The sequence below is a fragment of the Meles meles genome, chromosome 20 (assembly GCF_922984935.1).
Source record: "Meles meles chromosome 20, mMelMel3.1 paternal haplotype, whole genome shotgun sequence".
Lineage (NCBI taxonomy): Eukaryota > Metazoa > Chordata > Mammalia > Carnivora > Mustelidae > Meles > Meles meles.
In genome coordinates, this window is record NC_060085.1 from 22501244 (window position 1) to 22516274 (window position 15031).

The 15031-nt window shown below is 42.2% G+C and overlaps 1 protein-coding gene and 1 pseudogene across 2 annotated transcripts in view; both read right to left on the reverse strand.

The window, feature by feature from the left end:
- The window catches only part of DCP1A (decapping mRNA 1A), a 58188-nt gene that overhangs the window by 17475 nt on the left and 25682 nt on the right, over positions 1–15031 (reverse strand). For both annotated transcript variants that reach the window (XM_045991614.1, XM_045991615.1), the window contains 3 exons: positions 11256–11322; positions 5960–6098; positions 1479–1592 (listed from right to left, as the gene is read on the reverse strand). In XM_045991614.1, the coding sequence (XP_045847570.1) occupies positions 1479–1592; positions 5960–6098; positions 11256–11322 (320 nt within the window). The remainder of the gene's footprint in view (positions 1–1478; positions 1593–5959; positions 6099–11255; positions 11323–15031) is intronic.
- On the reverse strand, positions 12276–13377 carry LOC123932742 (annotated as a pseudogene).

The window sequence follows — 15031 nt, forward strand, 5'->3', positions numbered from 1 at the left end:
TGGGGGACAGACTAGTGGCTGCCAGGGGTAGGGATGGGAGGAGGGGAAAGGCAGGAAGGTGTGACGGGGGAGTCAGTGTGACAATATAAGGGCAACACAAAAGACCCTTGTGTTGATGTAAGTCTATGGGATCTTGACCGTGGGGGTGGATATGCAGGACATTAAATCACAAAGAGACACATACAGGCACACACACAGAAATAAATGTGAAGACAACTGAGGAAATGTGAACCACAATGGGCAGACTTTGTCAATATCCTGGTTGTGATGCTGTACTTTATTCTGCAAGCTGTCATCAGTGCGGAATGGGTAAAGGGTATGTGGGATCTGTCTGTATTATTTTTTGTAATTGCACGTTTATCTGTAATTATCTCAAAGTAAAAAGATTAGTTAAAAAGCCATGGGTTTTGGGGTACCTGGGGTGGCTCAGTCAGTTAAGCAGCTGCCTTCTGCTCAGGTCATGATCCCAGGGTCCTGGGATCAAGTCCCACATCAGGCTCCCTGCTAGCAGGGAGCCTGCTTCTCTTTCTCTGCCTGCCGCTCTGCCTACTTGTGCTCTCTCTCTGTCAAATAAACAAATAAAATCTTAAAAAACAAAATAAAAAAAAAAAAACCAAAACAACTATGGGTTTTACACTTGGTATCTGTTCATTTACCAAGTCATCGCCTATAAAGAAAACTAATTCAGTCGACAAAGATGCTATGTGCTGAAAATATGGCAATGAACAAGGCAGGAAAACCGTCTGTCCCTATGGAGCTTACACTAAGGTGGGGAGGAGACACAGTATGCCCAGTAAAGAGTATCACAAACCATGTTAGCTGGTGAAGCCGTAGGGAAAAAATAAGATAGAGCAGGACAGCAGTAAGGCAGGATTGTTTCTTAAAAGAGGGTGACCAGACAAGGCTTCACCTGTATGGAGGACACTTGAGACTTGAAAGAAGAAAGGGAGCAAACCCTGTCTGGGAGGAAAGTATTCCACACAACGGGAACAGCAAGTGCAAAGGCCTGTCCTGAGGCAGGGGGGAGTCTGGCACATGTGTGGAAAGGCAGAAGAGCCAACGAGGCTGGGGCCAAGTGAGCAAGGCAGAGAGAGAAGATGAGGCAGAGGCTGGTGGGGGAGAGCAGGTAGGGCCTGGGGGACCACTGGCACGGCTGATTCAGTGAGAGGGGGCACCAGCGGAATGTTGTAAGCAGAGGAACACCATAATCTCACTTAGGTCGAATCAGGATTACTCTGGCGGCTCGGTGAAGAAGAGGTAAGAGTGTGGCAAGGGCAAAAGTTCTACAACCAGAGTGGAGGCTCCTGCAAAATCCAGACGGAAAGATAGGACAAATGACAGGCGTGGACGTTAGCATGTTGCTGGTATGCACCTTGACAGATAAATGACAAATCATATTGTACCGTGTTGACATTCTTACAAAATACTACTCTGTGTTTTGTTACCGTGGACAAAGAAAGGGCTTTAGTTGTACGGACCTTATCTTGTGACCCTGACGGCGTCTCTTCTAGAGTCTCAGTGCTTCCCAGATTGGAGAGCTGACTACTTGGCTGTAACCCAGGGCTGGAGATATTGGAGTCGCCCATCTGATTCTGCAATTAAAAGGAAAAGTATATCATGTGAAAACTTGGCTATTATTTGGCTAGCAAAACGTCATATGTACTAAGCTATCAAAATTAACATGTCCCCGGGCTGAAGTTTGGGGCTTTTTTTTTTCTTTTTAAATCTAGTCTCTTGAGCATACTCTAAACTGTGGTATCTGTTTTGACATGGGTAATAGTCAGCAGATGCTGGATCAGAGAGCTCAAATGTAACTTTAGTTTCTAAAGTATGTAATTCCACATCCATCTAGTGATCTTTTTTAGTTTTTTTTTTCTTTTCCTTTTCTTTTTTTAGCACTCCAATGTTAAAAGAATGGCTAAGAGGCATTTTTTTTCTATTCAAATCACTTAATCCTTATTTCAGAACATCTTTTACTCAGTGTTACCCAGTTACCTAGAGGTGAAAGACTGTGGGAAAGCCTGTGAAGTCCCTTTTGGAAACATCTGGTACTGAAGTAGCGGACAATTCTCCAGGTCACACAGTGCCCATGAGGTAAGTGTGGCCACCAGAAAGTCCTACAGCATTACTGATTACACTCCCTGTGCAGTACTGTTCATCCCCGGGACTCACTTGTTTTCTACCTGGCAGCCTGTACCTCTTAACCCCCTTCCACTATTTCACCTGCTTATAAAACAGCTTCATCTCCCACCACCTCTTTATGCAACACCACCATCATCCTGTATCAACACATTATGGAGAATGCCTGGAATTAAACTGTATCAGAGAAAAGCTCAAAACACTGCTCACAGCAAGTTCCCAGAAGAGAAGAGATAAAATGTTCAGAGACATTTTTAAAATTGAGTTTGCACATAAAAATCCCAGCTTGTTATTTTCAGGGAGAGGCTGGACACCCTAGCAACAACCAGCTGGAGCTGAGCTGCAGGTGACCCTCTGATGCCGGGCCAGGCTCTGTCTCCATCCGGTCCACCCTGACCTGCTGCATGTGCTCCTGTGGCCCATGTGGTTTGGGGGGCAGCTGAGTCTCCTATATTTACTCAACATGAGCTACAAGATGGGTTATGCTTTAAAAGGTCTCCAGAACTTCAGATATTTTTTCATACATGTGCAGGACTGTTCTTGGAAAGTTTCCTGAGTATGTTTGTTGATGACACTCCAGTATTTGTATGGATTGGGGGAAGTGGACAATCATAAACTTTCTTGAGGTTAATTTTACAATATTTGGTAAAAACCTTAAAAATGTCAAAATCCACAGCACATACCCTCCCCAAAGACTGATGAATCATAGACCTGTACCCCTGAAACAAATAACACATATGTTAAAAAAAAAAAAAGTCAAAATCCTTTGATCTACCAATTCCATTTCAAGTAATTTACCTTAAGAGAAAATGTCAAACATGAAGTCTTAGCTACAGGTTATATTTCTGAGCTCTTAAGAGAATCATAAAAAACCCCCAGCGTATTGTTTATGTGAGGCATGGAAGGAAAAATACGCAGCTATTAACATCGCTGTTCTCTTTTTCAAAAACTTTCCCTTCTACCAAAAGAAACCTCACAGGGACTCCCCGTGAGATGAACAGCTACTGTCACAAAGACATTGCTCTTTGGAAAAAAAACTAGTTATGAAAGAGCTAATAAAACAGACTTTTAAAACTAGTTAATAAAAGTAGTGTAGAGAAATGTACCACACACACTGGGACATATTTATACCTACTTTTGGAAGGATACATGACGAAGTATTATCAGTAATTATTTCTAGGTGGTGGGACTGTGTCTTTTTCTTCTCCTCTGATCTTTAAATATAAAATACAAACCACCCCACAAAAATCTAGGATAATTTCTGTGGTTAGAAGCAACGCAACAAGGAGCAACTGTAAAGGACTGTAGGCTTAGCTATCTTTCTTTACGTTAAAAAAGGTAAGTTGGTCGAAACAAACTATGGGACTGCCAGGGAGGTGTTCACTATAGACCGTTCTTATCTACAAGCAGTCTCTATTATAAATCCTTCACCCCAAAGTCTGGAATTTCATTCATTGCATGACACACAGTGGATGGGGGAGTTTTAGGATTGGGAGCACATCCCATTGCTGAGGTGTGGTTTGTACCCTGCCCTTGACTCTGTCAATCTAACTCTCTACCTAAAGATAAATGAAGGAGCCATCTGGAACCATGCCGCAGCTGAGACCGTGCACGCAAACACTGAGATATGAATTCATGGGTCACTCCTAATACCAAGCCCATTTGGTGAGATGACAGGCAAGTGCAGACAAGAAACAAAACTGTTCTTTCAGGAAGCTCCGTCTATTTACAGATAGTTTTCAAAAACAGAAAGAATGTGTCATAAAGTAAGTACCGAAGATTTGACTAAGTTCCCAAAGGTTTTAGTTTTAGACATCATTTTATTTATCCCACACAATGGGAACATTTTCTTTACAACAGTTATTTACTACGGTGCTGCCCATATTCTTACTTTCACAATGTGTATTAACTAGAAATCAGGTCAGGTTTTCAGACTGCCTGCTTGACCTCAAGTTCCTTGACAGCTCTGTGTACAAAAACTAAGCTTCTGTTCCTCTTTCATTTTGTGGCCACTCGCTCCTTAGCCTGAGGAGTAGGCTGGGGCACCTCCTAGAATGTCAGCTCTGGTGTACAGGACTGATACTTTCTGTCCTGTGTGGCAGCACTGTGACCTAGTCATCACTATGTATGTGTCACGGAGCCCTGGGTTTATTAGTTACCTGTTATCAGAACACAGAAAGGCCTCTACAAAAACTGAAAGAGGCATCTATGTAGATAATCCAGATCTTATTAAGGATATGAGGGGATCTGGGGGGAATATAAGGTGACCTGCAAGTACAAAAAGTGATTCTTAAAATTTATTCTCATCCAGTTTCCTAGAAATCAATGAATCTACTACAGAGATGACTGCTTTTCCTATATTAATTTTCACAGATCCAGAAATTCCTCCTAATTCTCTATGAGACACTGAGGCATTTGGTATAACTTAAAACTTCTCATGGACTCCACTGTACACTTCTCTACCCCAGAAATGGGCCTTCTTTTGGTGTCTAAATAGAACTTTCTTTGTCAGAGGAAACTACCTTCCAGAGTACTACTTCCAAAGTTTGCTTCCTAAACTAGATTCTTTTTTTTTTTTTTTTAATTTATTTTGACACAGAGAGATCACAAGTAGGCAGAGAGGCAGGCAGAGAGAGAAGGGAAAGCAGGCTCCCGGCTGAGCAGAGAGCCCGATGTGGGGCTCGATCCCAGGACCCTGAGACCATGACCGGAGCTGAAGGCAGAGGCTTTAACCCACTGAGCCACCCAGGTGCCCCCTAAACTAGATTCTTGAGATGCTAAAGGGGAGTATGTGAAAAATGGTCCTGTGGTTAAATTGACTTGGGAATTTATTATAGGACCTCTCAGAGTCTTGGGCATTGCAAAGCCCCAAGAAGTAAACAGTGTTTCCTTAACTCACTTGACCAACTGGGAGCTTTCCATAAGGATCACTTGCTAACCATGCAGAGGCTAGTGTTAGAGCAGAACCATTTGGGAAACATACCAGAGAGTGATTTTCATACCTTATTCCTTAAACTTTGGGTGAGGTGAGGATTACACTAAAAATGAAAGAAAATACTTAATGAAATATGAGTAAAGGGTAAGGTGACAATTACAATTCCACAGCAACAAAGTGCCATAGTGGGAACCTTCAGTCCTGCTCCTAGGAAGCATGGGGCTCTGAAGCGCCCACATAAAGCAAAAAGCCAGGACAGTTCCAAAGCCACACGTGCAGTTTGAAGACCTCTAAGGAAACATGCACTGCTTGACACACAGTAGGCAGCTCATAAGTGTGTATTAAATAAATTAACAAATGCACTGCAACTTCCATTTTATTCAACCTGGGGAGGAAATGTTATCATTTAACTTTTAAACTAACACACAAGAGAAAAAAAAAAGAATTCTAGAAAAGCTTCACATGTGGGTAAAATCTAAATGCTGCTTATTAAAGGCTGTGAACCCACCACTAATTACAGACCATAAATATACCCTTTAGTATTAGTAAGTGCAAATGATCAGACTACATAAATTCCTAAGCCCTAGCGAAGACTGCCGGGGTGAACAACAGGCAAGAAGCTTTTTCAGAACTACCTGTTGCAGGCTAACTTCTGCGCCCTGAAACCATTTTCTCCCATAGTAATGACAGATAAAGAACATTCTACATTTTCATGCCAACTCAAGGACTCTGAAATAAGCAAATTTCTTTCCCTGTCTTTTGGGCTGGAAACAGATGCACTTTCTTTTTGGACTAATTATCTCTCCTGGCCTTGAGGTAACTTCGGCAGCACATGAGACCCTGGCAGGCCTCCTCCCTTCTTGGTCCTCCCAGTTAGCATCTCACCCTCTCATATTCATCCTTGGCTCTGCTTAGCATCTCCAGGATGTCGATGGGCCTGTGGTCACTGCAGCCGTTGGCCTGGCTGGGACTCTGCTTGTCCCGAGCAGCTTGCTGGGACCGCCGTGTCTCCTCTTCTACAACACTAGTGGAAGAGAAACAGGTTTCAGAAAGACTTCTTTAGACACAACCTGACCCATGAACTCTCCCGGTGCTCGTCTTCTCAGGAAATGGAAAGAATGTTGTAGGATACACAGTCCTCCCAATACAAATGCAGGGCCTCGGTTACCTCATCCTGGGACTACGTGACTGACTGCTTCAGCAGCTCACGCACAGCGATGCCGACTGATGGCGTCTCACTGATAGGAAAGAAGTACGGAATCTCTTCTAGCATTGGTGGGAGCAGTAAGTTAAAAAAGATGAAATTATTTCTTTCTCTTTTTTGAAGTCTCTCAGACTCAGTCAAGTACCAGGTAGAGTACAGTTTCAAATGGACATGCCAGCAAGACAAAGGCAGACTGCAGAGCTGAGGAGCCCACTGTGCAAATCTTTTTTTTTTTTTTTTTAAAGATTTTATTTATTTATTTGACAGAGAGAGATCACAAGTAGACAGAGAGGCAGGCAGAGAGGGGGGGAAGCAGGCTCGCTGCTGAGCAGAGAGCCCGATGCGGGACTCGATCCCAGGACCCTGAGATCATGACCTGAGCCGAAGGCAGTGGCTTAACCCACTGAGCCACCCAGGCGCCCCCACTGTGCAAATCTTGTACCGATACTGGACTACCGAAGAGGGAGAGGACCTTCTTGAGAAGAGAGGTCTCAGGGAAACTTCCAAGTTTTCCCTTATTCTCTTCTTAGAAATCACTGAGTGGGTGGATGAGGTCAGGGTGATTGTGGCAATGCTCTTTATTCTGATTGGTGCTTACGCTAATTCTGCACTTGAAAACACATAAAGCGAGAAAAGCTGAAGGTTAAGAATGCCACGATAGGTTCTTTTTAAAATTCATTTAGGTTTTAATCCCAGCTTTAATGAACAGGCTTATCTGCCACAGGTTATTATAGGCACAGACCCAGCTTGATAAACTGAGAACTTTCTGGACAGTGGTAAGGATAGGCAATAAAATAATTCAGGAGCAAAAGTTTCGAGTTTTTGTTTTTGAATAACAGGAGTAGGACAAGAACAGGCTGCTCAGTGAATGTTCACTGCTTTAAGACAGCCTGCCTAGGAGCTCCCATTAATGTGTGTGGGATGGTTCTTGTATTTGAAAACATTAAACAATACTAAACAGAGCCTTTGTTTTTTTTATTTTTATTTTTTTTTAAATTTTATTTTATTTGACAGAGAGAGATCACAAGTAGACAGAGAGGCAGGCAGAGAGAGAGAGAGGGAAGCAGGCTCTCTGCTGAGCAGAGAGCCCGATGCGGGACTCGATCCCAGGACCCCGAGATCATGACCTGAGCCGAAGGCAGCGGCTTAACCCACTGAGCCACCCAGGCGCCCCGAGCCTTTATTTTTTAAACAGCAGAATCATTCTGAGTTTTTAACATACTAACATGTATTATGATTCTCCAAGAAGGGTGGGCTTATTAATTTTCCCAAATTTATTTGACCATAGAATCTTCTCCTGAGGCGGGATTTGTTTGGAAAATGCTACTTTAAGATAATGTCATTTCTCTATCTAGAGTCTAATAGCTCTGAATAGGATGACAGGTCAATTTTTTTTTTTTTTAAAGATTTTATTTATTTATTTGACAGAGAGAGCGAGAGAGCACAAGCAGGGAGAGGGAGAAGCAGGCTCCCCACGGAGCAGGAGGCTGATGTGGGGTTCAATCCCAGGACCTGGGATCATGACCTGAGCTGAAGGCAGACGCTTAACCGACTGAGCCACCCTGGCGACACTGGGATGATTATTTCTAAAATGAATGTACACTCATAGACTTTACAGTAGAGTGAAAGAAGACCTGTATATGATATGAGGATCAGACCAACTAGAATCAATATTGTTTCTTTTATATTCATACTGGGAAAGGAAGATTGTATTGTCACTGCTGTGGGGTCTGCTGCAAAGGAAAAGAAGACTGGAGAGACATATTGCTTATTTCTTGATGGTGGGTCACAAGCAATTTCACTTCCCTTTTTTGCACTTTTCTTCATTTGCCATAATTAACAGGTGCTCCTTTAATAATCAGGAGGAAAAAAGATTGCTATTTCAAGTGACTTGTATTTACACTCAATTACAGGCTGCACTGGTCTGAATCCACATTTTCTCAGGACTCTGGTCACGCAGCCTACTTCTCCTACCTCCTGCCATGCTTGCCTGGCTTGCTCAGGCTGGCACTCCTCTCCCACCTGACCTGGACGAGATCTGTAATTTTGATTCAAAAGAAGAACATTTTTTTTCTTTTCTTTCCCTTTTCTTCCTTTCCCCTTTCCTTTCTTTTCCCTCCCTCCCTTCCTTCTTTCTTTCTTCTCTCTCTTTCGAAATAAACTTTATGCCCAAATAGAGCCTGAACTCCTGACCCTGAGATCAAGAGTTGCGTACTCTACTGACTGAACCAGCCAGGCACCCTCAAAGGGAAGAACACTTCTAGCAGTCACCACTGCTCACCGGTGGAACAGGCCACCTTACAAAGCTCACCACTGCTGTAAGCAGAAGCTATCCAGGTGATGGAAGGGACAGGAATGATGCCTGGACTCTGAAAGGCTTTTTCCAATCCAAACTCTGTAAGGAACTCCCCTGCTTCTTGCCCTTCTCTCAAATACGCTCTAAGCCTATCTGTAAAATCAGGAATAAAGCTTACTTCCACAAGTTCCCCAAATTTCATAGTCTATATAAACAAGTGTTTATTGTTTATTTTTTTTTAAGATTTTATTTTTTAATTTATGACAGAGATCACAAGTAGGCAGAGAGACAGGCAGAGAGAGAGGGGGAAGCAGGCTCCCTGCTGAGCAGAGAGCCTGATGCAGGGCTAGATCCCAGGACCCTGGGACCATGACCTGAGCCGAACGAAGGCAGAGGCTTTAACCCACCGAGCCACCCAGGCACCCCAACAAGTATTTATTGTTAAGAAAAGTTTCTGCCAGAGTGGATTTCCTCTTTAGGAGAGTCAGCATTTCCTAAGTTTAGTGGATTTTCAACTTTGCCACTGACTAGAGAGGATTTCAAATTCGGATACAGTACAGGTCTAGAAGTTTGCTTGCTCTCCCACACAGCTTCTCAGTTTCTACAAACATCTTTTGGAATATGTCAATTTCTTTACTTGGAGAATTGTTACCATATTGTGGCTGCGGAACAGTGATTGACCAGGATGGGCACCGACAAGCACAGTTATTGACACATAATATGTCCATCCCAGCAGGGTCACCTGTGTTTCTGGGGGGCAGAGATGATATTCTGAAACATGTGGCAAACAGAGGCTGTACACAGGCAAAGTCAGAGCAAGGAAAGATAAAGTAGTCTTTTTTTAATCTTTGGTGACCAGAACACCATTTATCACAAAGTTAATGTTAACATATAAGGTATTCTCTTTGGCCATAAATAGGTCAGACACTTAGAACTCTTTATCTACAGTTTCATGAGGGCACTCTAATCACTTTCAATACCTTCCCCGCTTCTAGTAAAACCAGCCGAAAGCATAAGCAAATGTGTCTCTTTGGGGCATTTCTCATAAAAGAACCCGAAGGTTCTTCTTTTCCCTTCTGCTTTCTGTTTCTACTTTCTCTCCCTATTTTTGTTCCACACAATATTTTCAGATAGGCCTTCAGTCTTCTGCCTCATTTACCACCTGATGTCTTATGTGAGGGTTATCACTGGCCCTGATAGTTTATAAAAAAGCTCAGATTGGTTCCCTGTAAATAGCTATTAAAGCTAAAAGAGACACAGTTCTCACTTGGGGACCCCAAAACCCTCAAATCTGTAGGAGACAGTCTATATATTAATATATTCCAAAGTTTGGATATTTAAGGAAAATATTCTGGATTTCAGGATAACCAAGACTCAGCAAATCTGTGTCTTCTAAGTAATTAGAAGTAGAGTGCCTTTGCTGTAACTTTCAAAACTACAAAAAAGTAGTCATCAAATAAGCAAATGGCTTTGTAAAAAAGCAGTTTTAATTAATTAATTTCCTGAGGAAAAAGTGTTGTAAAAAGAAAGTGTGGTTCACGTTTTCAAGCCTGAGGGATCCAAGTTCATTTGGGTGTGTGCCCAGAGTAATAAACATGGCCACCCTGTGAGCTCACAGCCCAAGCAAACAAAGCAGGAGGCTGACGAACATCCCATCAGGACATGTGAGTGGTCCTGGATTAAAATGTCACTGCAGCCATTTGTGCTTCTTGTAAAATGCAAATATACCTGGAACTGAGATTTGGGGGCTAATTATTTACTTACACATTTACAGAAATTAGTGTAAAATTGGCCTGTTTTAACATTCTAAAAATGAAGACTATTTTCTTCCAAAGATGTAGATAAGAACCTTGGAGGAGAGCAAAGGGAATTCTGATTGGACAGAGGGGGCTCCACATCTCTGAGGAGATTCAGGTGAAAACTGTGTGAGGGAAACACAGGCGAGCCAGAACTGTCCGCTGCAGCGCTCTGCCCAGAGCCATGTGGCACCGCAGGCGCCCTCAGCACCAGTGTCTTGGGCTCCCAGGATGCAGACCAGCAGTGCCAGCAGCACAGGTAAGCCAGGCGGCTCCCAAGGGCTGGCCTAAGAAAGCACAGGGAGTCCCCCTTCAGACCATTAATTCAATGAAATTTCTCTCTCAATTCCAAGATTCTGACATAGAAAAAACATTTACTGGAATACAACCCGGTGGTGAACTAGGGACTACTAAACCTAAAATTGGTGTGAAGACGAAGTTCACTTGAGGAAAGCATGTGCAGGAGTTCTCTACCAGCTACTGAACGTGGCACCACTCGTCAGAGCGGAAACCTGGAGGGAGCCTGCAGTAAAAGTCCTTTAGTAAAGCCCCTGCAGGTGATGGGAAGGCTGTGCCCTGGGTGTCAATGGTATCCTCTGGGGTTAGGCAGTCTGACAGCCCTAAGCACATCACCCAACCTAATGTACAAATAAAGAAAAAGACGAGAAGGAAATGGACCAAAACCCTGACAATGGGAGTAGTAGGATTATAGATGATTCTAGAGTTCTCTAAGCTTTTCTGCCTCTAACAAACTTTGACAATAAGCGGGAAATCAGGGAAGAAATAAATGAGTTAGTAGACTCAGGAACAAAGAGAAGGGTGAAAGTCATTTTTTCATCTCTCATATATCACTAATCGAATCTATGTTGTGATATAAATACTTACTCGGCCATGAGTTTGGCTATGCGGTGACAGTCATTCTTGTCGTAAAACCAGATGCTGTATATTGACACTTGAAAAACAAAGGAGAAAAAAAGATGAGGGGAAATGAGGTTTCAACATTTGGGTTATGTAAGTACTACATTATCACCATGGGGTATCACAGAATTTACCATGAAACCCTCAGACTGTTAGGAGTTCCTCTAAAGAAAAAAAAATCCTCTCCCCTAAACTGTTTAACAAAATTATTAATAAAATTAGGATAGGTAAAATATCCAGATGAAAACAGAAAGTTTGTTTTTGGACAGGATTACTAAATCTCACTGAGCCCAAGGAGCCACTAAGTGCAAGCAGACCATTATTTTATGTATTATCAAGAAAGAAAACCACCACCAGTTAAACTAAGAATCAACACTGATTGTAAGATGCATTCCAAATGGATATCAAAATATGAAAAAAAAAGTGTCTTAGTTATTGAAAACCCAGTTCACCCATCAGCTAATCGAAACACCAGGACCTCTACAGTCTCTTGAAGCTTGAAACAGGGAATTAGTTCCAGTCAAAACAGACACCAGCACCATTCACACAGGAACCCGAAGATCCGGGGCTGGGCTCAGTCTGTCACTCTTCTTACTTTTCCTATTTTATTCCTAGCATGGATCGTGTGGTCAACACTAAGAGAGTCCTCAGGAGATATCTGGTAAATAGGTAAATGAACCTTATTATTACTAAAGGTAACAATACATAAAAATGACTAAATACTTTCTGAATAAGGTAGAGTAGAAATACTGAATACTTCAGTCAAAATAAACATAAGGATAGCTAGGAGTCACTGTTACCACGTGTACCTACTGTAACCCTCACAGCCTGGCCCAGGCTGCACCTCCCTTCATACTTATGATGACCGGTATAGGATGTGCAGGTATCATTAGGCCTTTCTTTTTATATTAAACTTTTTTTTTTTTTTTAAACACAGGAGGCAGGATTTATTAGTGGGCATGAATAAGGAGGGGGCAGTGCCGGTTCTCATGAGCGCAGAGCCTGTCGTTTGTCCAAGGGGCCACTATTAGGGATATAACTGACCCATAGCCATCTGGGATGAGCTGCTTTTCAACCATCATGTCTTCAAATTTGTCCGCATTAAACTTCTTGGAAATGTGGAACTTCCTGTGGCCAGGGAACTTGAACGTGGCCCTTTGTATGGCCTTAATCACATGCTCCTTGCTCTGCAACTTGGTAAGGATGGACATGATGACTTGGCCAATGTGGACCCTGGCCACTGTACCCTGGGCCTTTCTAAAGGCGCTCTGCCTGTCGGTCTGGAGCCCCTCAACCCCAGCATAGGACGGTATCTTGTTGATACAGAGGATATGGAAGGGGGAGAGCGCACTCGGATGTGAAACCACACTGCCACAGCTTTTCACCATGTACTTGTCAGCACAAATAAGGGCAGCCTCCAGGGCTTCAAAGGAGAGCTGCTCATACTCATCTGAGACCATGTTGCCACATAGTAGGTACTCATCCATTTTTGCCTTCTTCCGCCTCACGTCAAAGATGCAGATCTGCATCAGGGCCACCTCTGCATAAGTGAGACTTTGGATATGGCTTGTTCTTATGATACCAGCAACATGGGTTGCGTGGCAGCCCATGGCGACAGCAGGGTGGCACCCTGAAGGAAGAGAGCTAAACTTTTAATTTTCAAGTAATTGTAGCTTCACATACCAATTGTAAAACACAAATGGAGAACATCTGTGCCCTCTGTTTTCTTCCAACGGTAACGTTCTGTAAAGTTATAACATAATATAGCCAGGCATGGCCACAAGGAACCCTGGTGCCCCTCTATAGTCACACCCTCCTTGCATGGTCCCTCTCCCCTGTCTCTGACCCCTAGCAAACACACTAATCTGTTCTCCATTTCTTTAACATTGTATTTCAAGAATGTTCTATGTTATAAATGGAATTACATAGTAGGCGTCTTTGTGAGATTGACTTTTCTGATTCAGCATAATTCTCTGGATATTGATCCAAGTTGTTGCTTGCATCAATAGTTCATTCCCCCTTGCTCTCACCCCCGCCTTTTGTTTGCTGAGTAGTTTATTTCATGGTATGGATGTACCTGTTCAACCATTTATCCATTTGAGGATATGTGATATGTTTCCAGTTTTCGGCTACTACGAATAAAGCAGCTATAAATGTTTGTGCAAAGGTTTTTTTGTGAATGGAAGTTTTCCTCTCTGGGCTAAATGCCCCAAAGTACAATTACTGAGTCACAGCAGTTGCATGTTCAGTTTAATAAGAAAGTCTTAACCTGTTCCCCAGAGTAACCCACCAGCAATGTATAAGCAATCCAGTTTCTCTGCATCCTTGCCAGCATTTGTTGTTCTATTTTTAACTTCTTCCATTCCACACTGACAGGTGTATAGTGGCATCTCATGGTGGTTTTAGTTTATATCTCTCTAATAGTTAAAAATGCTAAACATCTTTTCAGATCCTTCTTTGTCATCCATATATCCTATTTAGTCAAATGTCTGCTCATGTCTTTTGCCCCTTCTAACTGATTTTTTAAAAAATATTTACTTTTTTTTCATTTACTTGAGAGAAAGCGAGTGAGCGAGCACGAGTGAGAGGGGCAGGAGAGGGAGACAGAACCTGAAGCAGACTGCCCTGAGCATGGAGCCTGATTCATGGAGCTCAATTCTGTGACCCTGAGTCAAAACCAACAGTCTTGATGTCCAACCGACTATGCCACCCAGGAGCCCCCTAACTGATTTTTCTTCTTTTTTCTTGTTGAATTTTATGAGTTCTTTATATATTCAAGACACTAGTCCTCTGTTGGATATATATATGGTTTGAAGGTATTTTCTCCCTGTGTGTAGCTTGTTTTTCATCCTCTTAATAAGGGCTTTCCACAGCAAAAGTTTTTAATTTTGACAAGGTCCAATTTATTAATTTTTCCTTTTACGGATCATGCTTTTGGTGTCAAGTCGAAGAATTTTTTGCTGATAGAGCCCTAGTTCCAAAAACTTTTCCTAAAAGGTTTACAGTTTTACATTTCAGTCAGTGATCCATTTTGAGTTAATTTTTCTAGAAAAATGTTTAGGTTAAGGTCCTTTTCTTTTTCTTTTTTTTTTTTGGCCTAATTGCTCCAGCATTATTTGTTGAAAATGCTCTCCTCCCTCTCTCTTTTTTAAAAGATTTATTTATTTTAGAGAGAGAGAAACTCCAGCAGACTCCTCACTGGGCTTGGAGCCCAACTTGAGGCTCAATCTCACAACCCTGAGATTAGGACTTGCACTGAAACCAGGAGTCAGATGCTCAACGGACTGTGCCGCTGAGGGGCCCCTGCTCTCCTCTCTCTATTGAGGAATCTTTTTTACCTTTGTCAAATGGCAGTTGGGCATATTTTTGTGGGTCTACTTTCTATTTTGTGTATTTTATCCCATTTATTTATGCGTGTATCCCTCCACCAATACCACACTGTCTCGATTATTGCTGCTGTATAGCAGGCTTTAATATTGGGTAGAAATAATTCCTCCCACTTTATGCAACTTTTTCAAATTGTTTTAGCTTCTAATGCCTATGCCTTTCCATATAAAATTTTAGAATTGTTTGTCTATGCCTACAAAAATCTTTGCTGGTATTTTGAAAGAAAGTGCTTTAAACCTATAGACCAATTTGGAAATAGGTGAATTTGTACTATGCAGAGTCCTTCAATACATAAATACAATCTACTTCTCCATTTATTCAGGTTTTTAAAAAAATTCTTTCATTAGTATTTTATA